The sequence below is a fragment of the Solea solea genome, chromosome 3 (assembly GCF_958295425.1).
Source record: "Solea solea chromosome 3, fSolSol10.1, whole genome shotgun sequence".
NCBI lineage: Eukaryota > Metazoa > Chordata > Actinopteri > Pleuronectiformes > Soleidae > Solea > Solea solea.
In genome coordinates, this window is record NC_081136.1 from 1,508,700 (window position 1) to 1,523,796 (window position 15,097).

Consider the following 15,097-nt stretch of genomic DNA (forward strand, 5'->3'; position numbering starts at 1 on the left):
ACACACACACAGGGAGGATAGTGTATCAGTTAATTACATGTACTCAGACGAAAGCTGAGCAATGACGACTGTTTCCACGGTGACAGGAGACTTGACATTTGTCCGTCAGTCATCAGGCTGACAGACGACACCACAGACACACACACACACACACAGACAGTGTTTATGTCACACTTATCATGTGTGTTTTCTTAAATCCATTCATCATCATCATCCTCGTCCTCTGTTATAAATCATGTATTATTCACTCTCAGTCATTACAGCGTGTGACACTATCGCCTGTATTTTCTGACATGTGACCCCTCAGGTTAAAGGTGATCACATTCAGAGGACATTAAACCAGCAGTGCAGAGAGAAGTCGCTTCACCTGTCACGGTCATGAATTCAAGCATCAGTCAGCTGTTTAACCAGGATTTAACTCATTTACATTAGATTGCAAAAAGTTAATGGACAAACCTTTTTAAAACGTTACTGGGTATGAAGATATGTTGCAAAAATTCAACTAGAAATCAAACTTCTTAACTGTTTAAAAATCAATTTTTGTCGACCATTGTGGCTTCTACAGGGGAAGTTGTGAAGAAATGATGTGAATTCACAGAAGCATAAAAACATATATATGTAAATAAATAAATAGAGAGAGAGCCAGTATTTAATTTGTCCGCTCTGAGCTACTGTACAAACATGGTAGCTTCTTCAGTGTAACATGTAAACACAATAGTTTGTCATTTTCACATGATAATAAATCAATGAAAACATCATTATAGTTCCAATTGTGACTCACTGCACCTTTACTTAATAACATTCAGGTCAGTTTTAACGTCTCACGGTGACATAATGACTGCATTAATGTAATAAATGGTGTAAATGTGCAGATATACTCACATTCTGCTCAGCGTCCATCTCTGTCCTCCTGCTCTGTCCACTCACTCACTCACTCACTCACTCATTCACTCACTCTTTGTCTCCGTCCTGCAACTTTAGCTTCCTCTCTGCAGCTGATCTCTCACCTCATTAGTTTGGTGTTTCTGCTGCTGATTGAGTCATCAGTGTGTTTGTGTCCCAGCACAAACACACAAACAAACAAACAAACAAACAAATACACCGCTAATCCTCAGAGGTTTATATATTATATTTATTATTATAATAATAATAATAATAACAACAATAAAATGCAAACAGGATCGCTTTAGTCAGCATTGTTTTAGCTGCAGCAACATGTACGCTAATGTTACTGTTAGCCACCAGAAGCTAACGTATTTATTAAAATTTAATTATGTAATGATTTATTTTAGCGTTATGACCACGTCAACAACAACAACTACAAATAACGTTAGAAATCAACGGATTAAAAAACAACTGCAACACGTAGCTGTGGCTAGCTCCTTGTGAATGTCACTAAGCTAGCTTGACAATAATGTAAAACAGCAAAAGAAGAAATAAAGAAGCTACACTAGTATATCTGCAAATTTTCCACAACTTTGAGGCTTAGGTTTAAAAATATGTTGTTTGACACAGACATTTATTTTATGAGTTTTTATTTCACATAAAACAGCAAAACAGACTTGTTTTAACAGTTCCGTACGAACTAATTTTTTTTATCAGGTAAAGACAATTCTCCTTCAGCCAAAGCAACGGAGGTTTTCTTTTTATATTTTATATTCATTTTCAACTCAAACATAATGTTTTTTTTAAATATTCTTACATATATAAAGTAAATTTGATTCTCCAAATTCAATCAGACGAGGAAAGTTTTATGTGAGTGTTCGACTAAAACTTTAATTGTAAAGTTTAAAAAGTGTAATCACAAACATTAGGAGAACAAAATTCAGATTTTAGATGTAGATTGCAATTGTTTCCCCTGAGAAATCAAAGAATAGAATAAAAGAATAAAAGGCTATTATACTGAAATACAGCACTATAAAAAAATGTCACAATAACAACTAAAACAACACAATTCAAACGTTCAGTCCAAATGATGACATTATTTGAAATCCTTTAATGGGAATAAAATCAATTCTTCTTAAGCATAATTTGCGGGTTTCTTGTAGTAATTATGAATTTAGTGATTTCAGCGATTAATTGTTGTGTTTTAGAGTGAATTATGATAAACTTTGACCTACACTTTTAATTCCCATTGTCCAATCTGAAATACAAAAAAAACCCAGCATGTTGAAGAACATAAAGGGAAACACTAACCCTAACTTCAATAACAGTTACACACTCAACTTCCACATTTACATTATTACAATAAAAAATATATGATCGTCATCTGCGTGAGGGTGAAATATTTATTATATTAAAAGTGTAAAATTATTTCTCATTAAAAGTGTCTTTATGAGTCCGAGCAGCGTCTGTAGAAGTGGAAAATGTAGTCGGTGAAGAGTGCCCCCGCAAAGTGATGGTCAGTACTGCAGTCGGCTTGACCCTGGAGAAAAACAATATATCGTACATGAGGCTGTGTTCTCAGAAGTCAGAAATGGAAGTGACATCAGTTGAGAAGTCGAAATATTTCTCAGGCTAGCGCTTGTTAGTGATACCAGTCGCTGTTTTAAGAACTGTGTCGCAACAAAATGAAACAGCACTATGTGAACGACTGATTTACAAACAAATCAAATACTAAACTTTGCCACCTCTATCTCGTACACCACAACAATGAATGCCCCACATATAAACCACCATTTTATCACCTGCTAAATCTACAACATTTATTCTAAATTTGGAAAAACTACAGTGAAACATATGGAAGGAAAAAGAAAATATAGAATTTTCTGGTTCTTACAGCAACGGTGGAGCGGAAATAATACGAGCTGTGATAAAGTCGAGCCACATGGAGATGCCATTCGTGTTCCCCCTGCAGAGACAAAGACACAACTTCACTAAACACATTTTCAGACTTTTATTTCAGATTTTGAATCCCTTATTTCACTCTGTCCCGCTCCAAATCTTCACTGAAGTTTATTGAAAAAAAGCAATGAATCAAACAAACGTTTTATACCAATTTCTGTCATTTTGTTGGTTCTTCAGTGGCTGATGGACTTTAGCGAAGTGGGAACTGACATCAGTGTTGTGTGTTTTTTGAGGTTCCACTCAACTGACTCAGTTACCATAACAGTTAATAATGCAGGAAGAGGCTCCGCCGATGAATAATGGACGTGTGGCAGTGACAACATGCTAATAATCACAGCCATACTCACAATAACCAGGACATGGACACCAGTCACACCAGTGACCCACACAGTGGAGAGAGAGAGTAACACAATATGTATTTATACCGTATATTATTATTATTATTATGTTTAACAATGTTTCACTGTTGTTATTCAATTGAAATCTACGTCAGTTTAAGTCTACATACTGTGTTTTATACTAGTTCTCTGTGAAGTCACTTCTATTTGTCGATAACCTACAAAACGCCAAATCTTTTAAAGCCAAAGCAGCCAAGACAACAAAAATAATCCAGCAGTTTTCAAAAGACTCTGCTAACATGCTAGGAATCATAGCAGTCACATAGTAGATTCATGAGGTGTTAAAATGATGACAAGTTATTCATATTTACCTGTGTGTTTGAAGGATACGTGCTCCCTGTGACTGTGTTCATGTCCAGCAGCGCAGAACACGCCGCTGACTCATCAAACCCACACAGATGCACCACCAGCAGCTCCGTTGAGCTATAAACACACACACGACATGTACAAATATTCATATTTACGCAATATTGTCAATCTGTCGTCTTCATTTCAGATGTTATCACACTGTTGGCTAGCTTGGGAGCTAGCGGCCTCACGTGGCAAACATGTTTGGCTAGTTTCCAAGGGCTTTATGTTAGCTAGTTTGATAATTAGCTGCCACTGCTATGTGATATGAATAATTTATATTAAATTGTGTATTACTACTAGTTACTATATTATGTTTTTTACATTTAGTTTTTATCAAATGTTTTTGAAGTCATATTGACTTTTCTGATAGGTTTGTGTAGATATATCAGGACACATGACTATTTTTTTTAGCTAGCTTCTACACAGCGTCTAATCCTGATTTATCTTGACATGGCAGCCATTTTAAACTGTGTGACTTCAGTGTGACATGAGTTCGATTTTCACTCACTTCATGAGCAGAGTGACTCTCATGTTGACCGGGACAAACTGGCTGATGGGAACTCTGAAGATATATCGACCTGGACTGAAGGGAAACACAGTGAGGCCGTTTATCCTCGAGGATACAGTCAGTGAAAATTGATTTACTCTCTTCAGACACACGTCAAACTCCCTGTACTTACCCACATTCGTCTCTCAGACAGTATTTGCTGTCAATCACCTGCTGGTTCTCTTTGATAATGAAAGAGTGGATGGTGGTGTTCGTCCCTGACGGACAAAGAAAGTGAATCAATGTGTGAAACTTGTTGAATTTGGATTCAGATATTTGTTATTTACAAGCACAATATTACTTTCCTCTGGTTTGTACATGCAAATGTGGAATAGATTATTTATATAATGGGCCTTGAAACTGGCGTGTTGAACAAACAGATGCAAATAGATGTAGAAGTAGAATTACCATTACCAAGAGCCATGAGATTACGACAGGTAGATAAAACACAGTTTTTGAGTTTAAAAAAAGAGTCAAAATAACTACAATAAATATTGAAGATAACCAAAAACCCATGTAAAGTGAGCTAAAAGAAGCCACATTGATTTTCCTGCATATATATTCTTAATGTAAATGTGTCAATTAACCACTGAGAATATACTGTAATAGTCAGTTATACCAATTGGCCTCAATGGTAAATTAGTATAAGTGGTTGACATGGACACTCACAGTCTCTGGCACTTTTCAGCTGATGAACAACAAATTTTTCTTGTTTTGTTTCTACAGAAAAGAAAGAAACAACACATTAAATTGTATATTATTACCGTAAACACTTAATACATGTGAGACATATCATGTATTTACTGCATATGTTGAGTCACCTGTCAGGTTTGTCTTCGCTGCTTGCTCTAATTCAGTGGTGGAGACGTTGAAGTAGACACTGCCCCCTGGTGTTGAAGGGCAGCAGTACACCTGGTCACAGTACAACAGGTCACAGAAGTCCACGTCTGGAGGCCAGGGACCCAGAGGTGTGGCTGACGGAACTGTGAGGTAACAAAATGACTTGACTGTCATTAACCTCTGACAGTATCTCTTCAAGACTTCATGAGTTAACCTCCACACTAAGCATCCAGACAAATTAAATCATCTTACGTGGTGATGATTTATGGTTTTTGTGTTCATATAAGAGCAGGTCTCATTAGACCGCGATAGGGAATTAAGGAAGGGTTCAAGGAACGCCGGAAAAAGGTGTGTGCATGTGTGTGTGAATGAATGAATGAATGGTCACTGAACTCAATTCATTAATCAGTTGCCACTTTACATGCTCAGTGCTGATATTGAAGAAAGGAAAGATGATGTCATGCTATCTGTAGACATGGAACAGCTGATGTAAGACGGTCAGGGTGGTGTTTACCTGTGCTGGCTGAGGTCGTGGTCTGCAGGGGAACCACGGTGCCGTTACTGAGAGACAGAAAGAACAATCAGAACAAGAAGATCACGGAATAATGACACGATATTTAGGCATTTAGCAGACGCTTTTATCCAAAGTGACTTACAAAAGGGGAAAAAGCTGCATACAACTGGTCTTGGAAAGATCTCCATTAGATAGGAACAGAGGATTGAGGGTGAGAGTGCAGCGGTGGATCCAAGTGCACAAGGAGATAGTGCAGGGCAGGGGGTAAGACAGAAGATGCTCTTGGAAGAGCTGATTTTAAGTGCTTCTTGAAGATAGACAGGGTTTTGATAGACCCTGTTCTGGTAGTGCTCGGTAGGTCATTCCACCAGCGTGGAACAACACATGAAAAGAGTCTGGATTGTCTTGCCATATACCGTGGATACAGTGATATGGTCAGCAAATATGTGACCAATATTTTTGGTAAGAAGACTAAAAATTTTCCAAAAATTGTGGTAAGTGAATTTGCTCAGCATTCACTGTCAACTCTAGTTTGGTTGCCGAGCTTTACCTGTTGCCAGGTGAGATGTCGGTGACTTTCTCGGTCAGATTCACCAGATACAAAGCAGTGATGGAGATGATGCTGAAAAGACACAATACAGTTCAAATTTGGTATAAATTTGGGGTAAAATTTCTCAGTTGTAAAAACAGTAAGTGACGCCATGCCTCACCAGAACGCCATGGTGGCGAGCAGGCTTAAGACGCTGGCAAGGAAGAGTTTACGCTTCACACAGTGACAATATTTCTGCCTCCAGCCCTTCCTCTCAGTGCTCGCGCCTGGCGTTGGTGTCGCGCTGCTGCTTGGCTTCATGGGTTTCCTGTGGGGGAAAACACACAGAAACCAAAATTAGAGCTTTTATTTTGAAATCTTGAGTTTAAGAATGAGGTTTAACCACTGGTTTATTAGTGGATGATATTTCAAATACAGTTCAGCCATTTTTGTACAAAAACAAATGTCCCTCTTCAAACGGGGTCAGTGTGGTTGTCTACATTTGCCACAATACCTTTCAACAAGCTGCAGGTAAAATACAGCTCATTTGTTTTGCTACTTACAGTGACCTTCAAAACCTCACCTGTCCTTGAACTCTGATTTGCATGAATGTGCTGATAACATACAGATGTTGCTGTTATGTAACACACACACACACACACACACACACACACACCAGGAGTACTTTTCCGTGGTGCTGTGTTGTGTACAGTTTTCCACATTTAAGAGATTTTCTGTCACACTTAGGTACACACTGATATCTGTAGTGGATAAAGACGGATACCCAGTGGAGCGCAGGCTGCCCGTCAGGCTCTTAAGTTTGGCTAGTCTTGTGTTCCAGACCTCCAGATCGTTGATTCGAGCCTCGAGGTTGTCAGTGAGCCTCGACAGCTGCTGCACAGCACCGATGTTCTCCATGAAGATCTGCTCCTAGAGAAGGAAGAGGAAGCAAATATCCACTTAATTATGTTTAGCTCCTACTCGGACAGAGATTTAACAACATTCTACATCAAACCATGTAAGGTTTATTATTATTTTCCTTTAATTAACCAGGTAAAAAAGGGTTCCTTTTCCGCTTGGCCAGATTTGGGCTATTGATCAGTAAATATTAAAGAAGGAAAGAAGAAAGAAAGGTAGGAATACCTTGTCCACCATGAGAAAATTATTAATCGTCTCTCCATCAGAGCAAGTTACGTTTCCAACTTCCTTCACCGCCGACGGCAGCAGCTCCTTCACCTCCTGAGCTATTATACCTGCATATTACAATTAATAATCACAGTTTACACAACATTGCACTCGACTGGGGTAAAACTTCAGTGCAGTTTGACTGTTGATACCTGTCTGGTGGGTGTGGTCCATCCCCATGGTGGAGGCAAACTCTGGTTTATAATCAAATTCAACGATTCTCATCTGAGTGATTCTCTTCAGCTGCTGCTCAGAGTCCACCTGAACAACGAGCACAAGTATGAATATAATGTATGAAATCATGTTTGGTTTGGTCACCAGAGGGCGCCAAAGTCAGGAGGAGTGTCAAAAACAAATGGCGCATTTACCCAACCACTATTTTATAGGGTAATCACAGCGCTCCAGATGCATAGACGGGAGTAAGACCCTGGAAAGACTGTCAGTCCATTGCAGGGCAAACATACAGAGACAAACAATCTTTCACTCTCACATTCACACCAATTTGGAGGTGTCAAATTACCCATATCCCCAATTTCTGTGTTGTCTAGGACTGTGGGAGGAACCTGGAGAGAACCCATACGCACACGAGGAGAACTTGCAAACTCTACACAGAACTCCTTGGTCAAACTGTGATCCAAATCAATGACCTTCATGCTACGAGGCAATGAATGCTAGCCACTGCTTCACCATGAAATGCACAAAATAAAATAAAAAAACAAACAAAAGATTCCTCAATTCCTCACTCTCTCATGGGGGTTTGCCTTGGAAGTTCTACCAGAAACAGTAAAGAAGATGACGTCTACAGATTCCTGTGGATATTTAGTCTTGTCAAATCTTCATCTCACCTCCTGTATGTTTTCTTTGACACGGCAGTCAGATGGCTGCATGATGGTGCCCATCACTTTGGCGTTACCGCAGACAACGAGCGCCTCATCCGGGGAGTCGGTGTTGATGCCCACCCGACCCTGACAAACCAATGTGTCCTGCGTTGCCCCACGCTGCCACAAGGCGTCCCCGTCCATCTCAAACTGACCAGGGTTAGAAGCCTAGAGGAGGACCACAAATCTTAGACTCAGTAATGTAAGTCTTGTGCAAGAGTAAGTGATTGGTGCAAAGATGGTCGCATTACCCTGACGATGATTCTCTCTGAAACCAGAGCTGTGAGGAGATGAGTGTCCTCTCCTACTGCAGCGTAAAGACCAACCACCATCTGAAAATACCTGGACACGCACAGATACCGTTAGCATTGCCTCAATAACTGCAGTTGTAAATATACATTCACATTCACACAGAGAAGCCTCACTCACCTCTGGTCAGGGTTGGGTTTGCCTTTTTTCCTCATGTTGTTGGCCGTCGTTTCGCTAAAGTGCAGCCGCCCAAGTGTAACCTTTGTGATCTTTCCGCCAGGAAGGCTAACCCTGGATGTTCAGAAATGTTTGCGTGCATAAGTACATAAATGCTGGTGAACGACTGATTAATGGTAACTGGTTCCTGGTGCATGTAGTGACCCCACACCTGTTACGTACCTGACAGGGTGGAAGGGCTTCTTACTCCGGTCAGGCTGCGATTGCTCAATGGTCACATGGTGGCTTGGAGCTTCCAGCTGTAAGTAAAGAAGATTAAGTTAAACAAAATGGCCAAACTCTGAACCAACTTCCATTTCTGGAATTAGCAATACTCGCACCTTGATCCCAAACACTTTAATTTGGAAGTGGTCGACCTCCTGTGTTCCCCTGGGTGTTTTGACGTACTGCGGCTCTGCAGCCACACCGATGTGAATGGTGACCTGAAAGTGATTCTTCTTCTGGCAAATGAAGGCTTCATCAGGCGCAGAGTAGTTAAAGCCTTTATCTGTGTCGACGTGGTAGGCAGGAGGAGACCTGGAAATGAAGGACAACAACCGTTCTTGCTGCGATTTTGGAGTCAGTTGGTCTGTCCGACACATTTATCGCCATGGTATTTTTATTTCATAACTCACAGTGTCTGATAGCTATGGTCGTACAACGAGCTCCAAGGGTCCAGCCTGTATTGTTCCCAGGTCAGAAGTTGGAAGGTTCCCAAATTTAAACTGCCGCTACCAAGGCCATTTCCTACCGTGCCACCACACATTTCATCGACAATACTGCAGGAAGCATCAATTCCTGAAGATGATGATTCCTCACACTCAGATCTCCTTCTTTTTTTACTTTGCAAGGAACTGATGTGAAATGAGACATAGGAAATCAAGACATGAGAAATCCACACTGTGTTCTGTAATGTTAGTGCTAATGCTTGCGATTGTGTGTACACATTTTTACTCTTTTCTGGAACATTGTTTTCAAATAAAGCATTTATTTACAATTACTGTATGTGCAGATGACACATTGTTGTATGTACCAGTTGTTAAGTGACTTTGATTATTAGAAATAAAGACTAAACGTCACAAAAATGATCAGATCTACTTACCTGTTGTGCAGTGAGGGGGTGGAGCCCAACAAACAGGTGGAAGTGGGTGTATTTAAAGGTGGGACCATGCTTGGACCAGCACAGTGTGCAACATAGTTGTTGGAGGGAGGTGGGGGAGGAGAAGGAGGTGTGGGTGGGGTGTAAACCTGCGAGCAGCCTTCCGGACTCAGGTAGTGTAAATGTTCCGGTGAGTGCTGTGCACTCTGATGTAGCCGCTCATGTGCGGCAGGTGGGATGGATGGTGCGCCAGACTTGACGTAAGTGTTTGTGAGGCCCAAACTGCGAAGCTGATTGTAGTTCAGGAGGTCAGGGTGGGCGAGGGCGGAGTCACAGGGCTTAAAGTGACAGGACGACTGGGTGGGAGGTCGGAACACCTCCTGGGTGGTTTGCCGGTTCGTCCAGTAGGGCGACTCACGGTGCAAGTCTGTCATGTGGAAAAGTGCAGGTTACCAGAGGACAGTTTTATACTCCAAAAGTAGTGTTAATTACTGAAGATGGTAGGACAGACTTTGTCACATTAATCAGGTCCAAATAATTCTGATTCTTGAATTTAACATTCTAACACTACTCCATGTTTTACTGCTCAAGACATCTCAATTTTCAGATAAAGGTCACGAACCAACTGCCAAAATATATAAGAAAGAATTCTGTCGTGGAAACATTTGTCGCAGTAACATCAGCGATCGAAGATGAGGACCATACCTGGTATCTGTGCAGGCGAACAGGCCCCCGAGCATGAGTCAGGCGGAGAGTCAGGGAGCATGCTTGGACAAAAAACCAAACAGTAAACAATCGTAAAGAATTGGATTCCGAAACTGTACTGAGAGTGTCTTTTTTTACGTGTTACGTGAATTTGTTTTGCAGACAGCTTTCTGTAAATCCTTCGGTCGGCTGATAAGCGACTGGGTCAATGCTGTTTTTATCTGTGGTATATGTAACAGTAGGTTTGACCGGGAATGAACTTCCACCCATTGGCTGCTTAACAGGTGAGCTGAAACCAATTCTAGCTGATACTGGATGGAACATGAGATGTGGGTTAGGGGAATTTGTCTGTGAAGGTTCTCACTCATCCAGGTCTTGAGTTAAGTTTGAAGATGTTTCACCTCTGAGCCAAGGTGACCAGTCCAGGTGACCTTCAGCAAACAACCGAAGATGTTGGGGAAATGATGGATGGAAGTGGACACATATTTGCATCAGGTGACATGAGGACAAGCTTATGGTCACTACCTGATGGTAACCACACTTTTTTTAATGACACAATGTCTGGGTTTAACAGGGAAAAAACAAGAAGGAAAGTATGGACAGAGAAGTCTCTTACAAGCTGCTTGGGTCCATGTCATTGCTGAGGTACTGCTCCAGGATACTTGTATCCACGGCGACCGAGCTTTCCAACACACCACTCACATCCTGACCTGCACACACACACACACACACACATTTTAAACACAAACATTACTTTTACAGTACCCACAAGACTCATGTTGTTTTAGTCAGGCTTCCCTCTTCTTATGAACGATAGGTGATGAGTTGATGGTGTAGAAGTAACCCCTCTGACACAGGACTCGTACCCAACAAAGGGGTTTTATTTGGTTACAAGTCAGGCATCAGAACGTGTTCTTGCCGAATCTCCAAACAATTCTGCCCCAGAAGAACAAAACTAACCTTATATAGATTATCTAGCATTATCATTGTAGACATCACATGTTCTGACACCCGCCTTTCTCCTGTTTCCATGGTGCAACGTGTACCTGAAAAACAAGTCGGGTCTAGATATACCATATCTGTCTCATGATCTATAAATTGGATGCAACAAGTTTGGACAGTTTGGACATTTAGTCAAACAAGAGACATCTATACTTCCTTAACCCACCATATCCAGGACAGACCCTCAAGGATGCATATTGTAAAGTGTATGGTTTGACTGTCATGTGTCCAGAAGACCCTCTTCTGAAGTCTCATGTTTACTTATTAATGTTCATCATCTATAAATTTAAGGATTAAACATTAGCTGTGTTAATGTGTTCTTCTAAGTTCATATACTTCACCTCATCGGGGTCTGGGTCTAGGGTATCATGTTAGAAATCCTCAATCGGGACTTGTGGAGCAACCTCAAGAAGGATCAAAAGGACCACTCTAACCTGTCTGCAATGACCTCTTAAATCTGAAACTTCTCAGAGACCGTTGAAACTATCTCCAAGACCTGAACCCAAGAAGTTCATTAAGACCATCCAAAACCTCCTGAACAAACCGAGTCTCCAGTCTCCTGTTCAGACTCGGTATGAACATCTATACTAGTTCATACTAGTGATACCAGGTCTGAACATGGTCTACACATGAAAGCTCACCGCTGAAGAACTGCTGCAGAGCCTCGTTCTCTCCCAGCACGTGGAGCGGCAACCGGCTGACTCCAGGCTCCATGCTGCCCAGCAGGGGGCACTGAGCCTGGGGAACAGGGAGGGGATCAGAAGTGACCTGGACTGGAGCTGCTGCTGCTACAGCGACAGACTGAGTATTTAACACAAAAACAAAAGTTTGAATCAATATACAAAGAAAAATCATATCTGAATATTTAAACCCCTTTCTATTATTGTAAATTGCACATTATGGTTACATCAGACAGTTTTGAAAATGGTTTAACCCAGAAAATTGACAAATGGACAAAGGTTATATCCATATGATTAACAACAAACTTATATAAAATCAACAACAAACCAACAGCAGTGTCTGTCTGAGGGAGTTACAGAAAACAACAAAAATTCTTCTCTTTGAGACATAAAACAAAATGTATGTTCACCAAAAACAAAAAAACTTATGTGTGGGTTGAGGATGTAGGTGAAACAGAGGAAGGAAAAATGGTTTATGATAGGGAATTATCTTCAAATCTGATAATGACGCAGAGTTCAAGGTCAGATAACTTTCTAAAACTTTGAAGAATAAAATAAGCTGTTTTCCGTGATCATATCTTAAAAAAAAATCTAAATTTTAAAATAATACTTCAGGCTAATTCACATCTACATGGTTTAAACGTGATAATGAGACGTTAAATACAAGCGTGCACACATTAACACAAAATGCTGTTCAGCAAATTTATAAATCATAAAGATTTTGGACTTGTTTTGATGGTCATTGAGGTATTTATGACCAATAATTATAGTTTACAGCACCTTAGTTGAAATTTAATTTAACACATTTTAAAGCTGTGTTGTAAAAGCTCATTCTACAGGAAATTCGACTTAAATTTTACTAAAATTAAATACTAAACTAATTTAGCTCAAAAATGTCATATAGAATCGGATTAATAGTGATTTTAAAGTTATTGTTAGTTATTTTAAAGTAACTTGAACTTTAACAAAAAGTACAAATACTCTATAAATTAAAGGGACATTCTAAGTGTTCCTGGAGCTGATTTGACAGAATCTGAGTTTTAAGTTAAAACAACTAATGTTTAATAAAAGTTAAATATAAAACAATCTCCAATGGGTGAAGCAAACTAAATAATTAAGTTAAAACAACTTATACATATAAGTTCATTCAAGCCTTGTTTAAGCAATGTTTGATTTTATTTTGAAAAGAAGAAGCAAAAAAAGGTGGTCATTAAAAAATTAGCAATTGGGCCTTTATTTTTGCTGGGGGGATTTTAAACCCAGGTTTACTTCAGAGTTTCTTTTTTTTAAATCTAAATGTGAAACAGAGTCGTGATCCTCACAAACAGCAGCAGACATTATTTGCTCAGAACTCACCCGTGTGTCTCCAAGATGGCCGCCGCTGGCTCGTTCAGCGGGGATCAGTGTGACTGAGCTTCAGAGTCCTCAGGTGTAATCCATCAGTGACGGAGGATCCAGATCCTGACAGGGTCCCTACAAACCGGTCCAAAATTCTTCTCCACACTAAATCCTCAGCTGAGAGGAGATTTCACGTTGACGTAAACTTTCTTTTTCTTCTTCTTCTTCTTCTTCTGCTGGTTTGTGGCGTCAGTGGATCGTCTCTGTCTCTCACCTGGACTTTGAGCTTTGAACAGGAAAACGGTTCACACACCTGACACACACACATACACACCTGTCGTCTGTGTGTGCTTGTATTGATATCTTTGTGGGCTCCACAACTTTAAAGGGCCTTTTTTCCAAGGTTAAGTTTGGTTTTAGGATTAGAACTGGGTTAAGGTTAAGGTAAGTGTGATTGTTAAGGTTAGGGTAAGGGGGCGAGGGAATGATGTGTGCTCACTAAGATATAAAAATGTTTGTGTGGGTGTGTGATGAAGCCATGAATCAGGCAGTCATCTTAATGGACACACACATTTACCGCCCTTGAAGCAAAATCAATGCTCAGGCCTCTAAACTGGATCCTAATGTAAACCTGTATCAAAATAAACTTAGTCCAGACAAACAGAAGACTGGTTTCCACTAAAACCAAACAAAATCTGATTAAAACAAATAACACCTGAAATGTTTACATTTTGATTCGATGGATCCAGAATAGAACTTTAACATGACAAAAATAAACACATGTGAACTTTGAACTTGTCCAATGGGAGTGAACCATATTACTTTTAAGGGACCCAGATCCTGAAATTTAGTCTGATGGTAGAGCGTCTGATTCTGTATACAGATACCAAATTTCATTCAAATCTGTTGAGTTTTGACAAAGATATTTCACTTTTTTTCCACATTTTCCCCCATTTATAATAAATAGGGGCTTCTTGAAAGTTTGTATCACTTTTGGGACATCATTGGTGGGTGGATTCTTACCAAAATGGAATGGGAACATACTCTATCCACACTGAATATTTCCTGTGTGTTATTTAACCATAACGTTCTACACCAGCAGGTGGCAGTGCAGGATAGAGTTCAGCGCCCGTTCATTGACTTGGCCGATAGAAACCTGTTCTTCTTCCTTCTGAAATGCAGAGATGAGGAACTTCCTTGATCATGTACTAAACACTGCCATAGTAAATGTGTTTGATATTATCTCACAACAATATGAATGATGTGGTACACCACATAAAATGCTTCTCACAATCTTTAATGTTGCACCTAATGCTTGAAAAACCAATCACAGAATTCATTTTAACTTAAAGGTGTGGTTTTATAACTGGTGTGACGACAAAAATGTCATATTTAACTTAAACAGTGTGCAACAGTCAGTAGTCGGGTACCAGTGATACGCCTTACTATAAAGGTAAGTTTTGAGTTCAGACTTCAAATTATTTCCTCTGGGCACTGGTTTAGATAAAAACCTTAGTTCTGGAATTACCAATAGACCTTTGCCTGAGGAACGCAGATTACGCGGAGGACAGGAGAGGAGTATGGGTATCAAAAGATTTGAGATGGGTTTGTAACCAATAAAATTGTAAAAATCAATCCTAAAAAGCAACAGGGAGCCTATGTGAAATCGATTAAACAGGTGTCAAGTTCTGGTTAAAAGGTCCAGCACCAGAGGTTTGA

General features: G+C 40.0%; 1 protein-coding gene across 1 annotated transcript; it reads right to left on the bottom strand.

The window, feature by feature from the left end:
• Positions 1-1,453: 1,453 nt before the first annotated feature.
• Positions 1,454-13,652, bottom strand: LOC131455892 (myelin regulatory factor-like protein). Its single transcript, XM_058623755.1, has 24 exons — positions 13,397-13,652; positions 12,002-12,161; positions 10,975-11,068; positions 10,359-10,420; positions 9,657-10,080; positions 9,190-9,408; positions 8,896-9,091; positions 8,738-8,814; positions 8,519-8,629; positions 8,341-8,431; positions 8,057-8,257; positions 7,364-7,472; positions 7,170-7,279; positions 6,811-6,956; positions 6,208-6,354; positions 6,048-6,119; positions 5,498-5,544; positions 4,965-5,126; positions 4,813-4,863; positions 4,277-4,361; positions 4,105-4,179; positions 3,557-3,668; positions 2,780-2,851; positions 1,454-2,425 (listed from the first exon to the last, which is right to left on the bottom strand). Exons 2-24 carry the CDS (start codon positions 12,072-12,074, stop codon positions 2,333-2,335), a joined length of 2,829 nt encoding a protein of 942 aa, XP_058479738.1. The 5' UTR covers positions 12,075-12,161; positions 13,397-13,652; the 3' UTR covers positions 1,454-2,332.
• Positions 13,653-15,097: the final 1,445 nt, after the last annotated feature.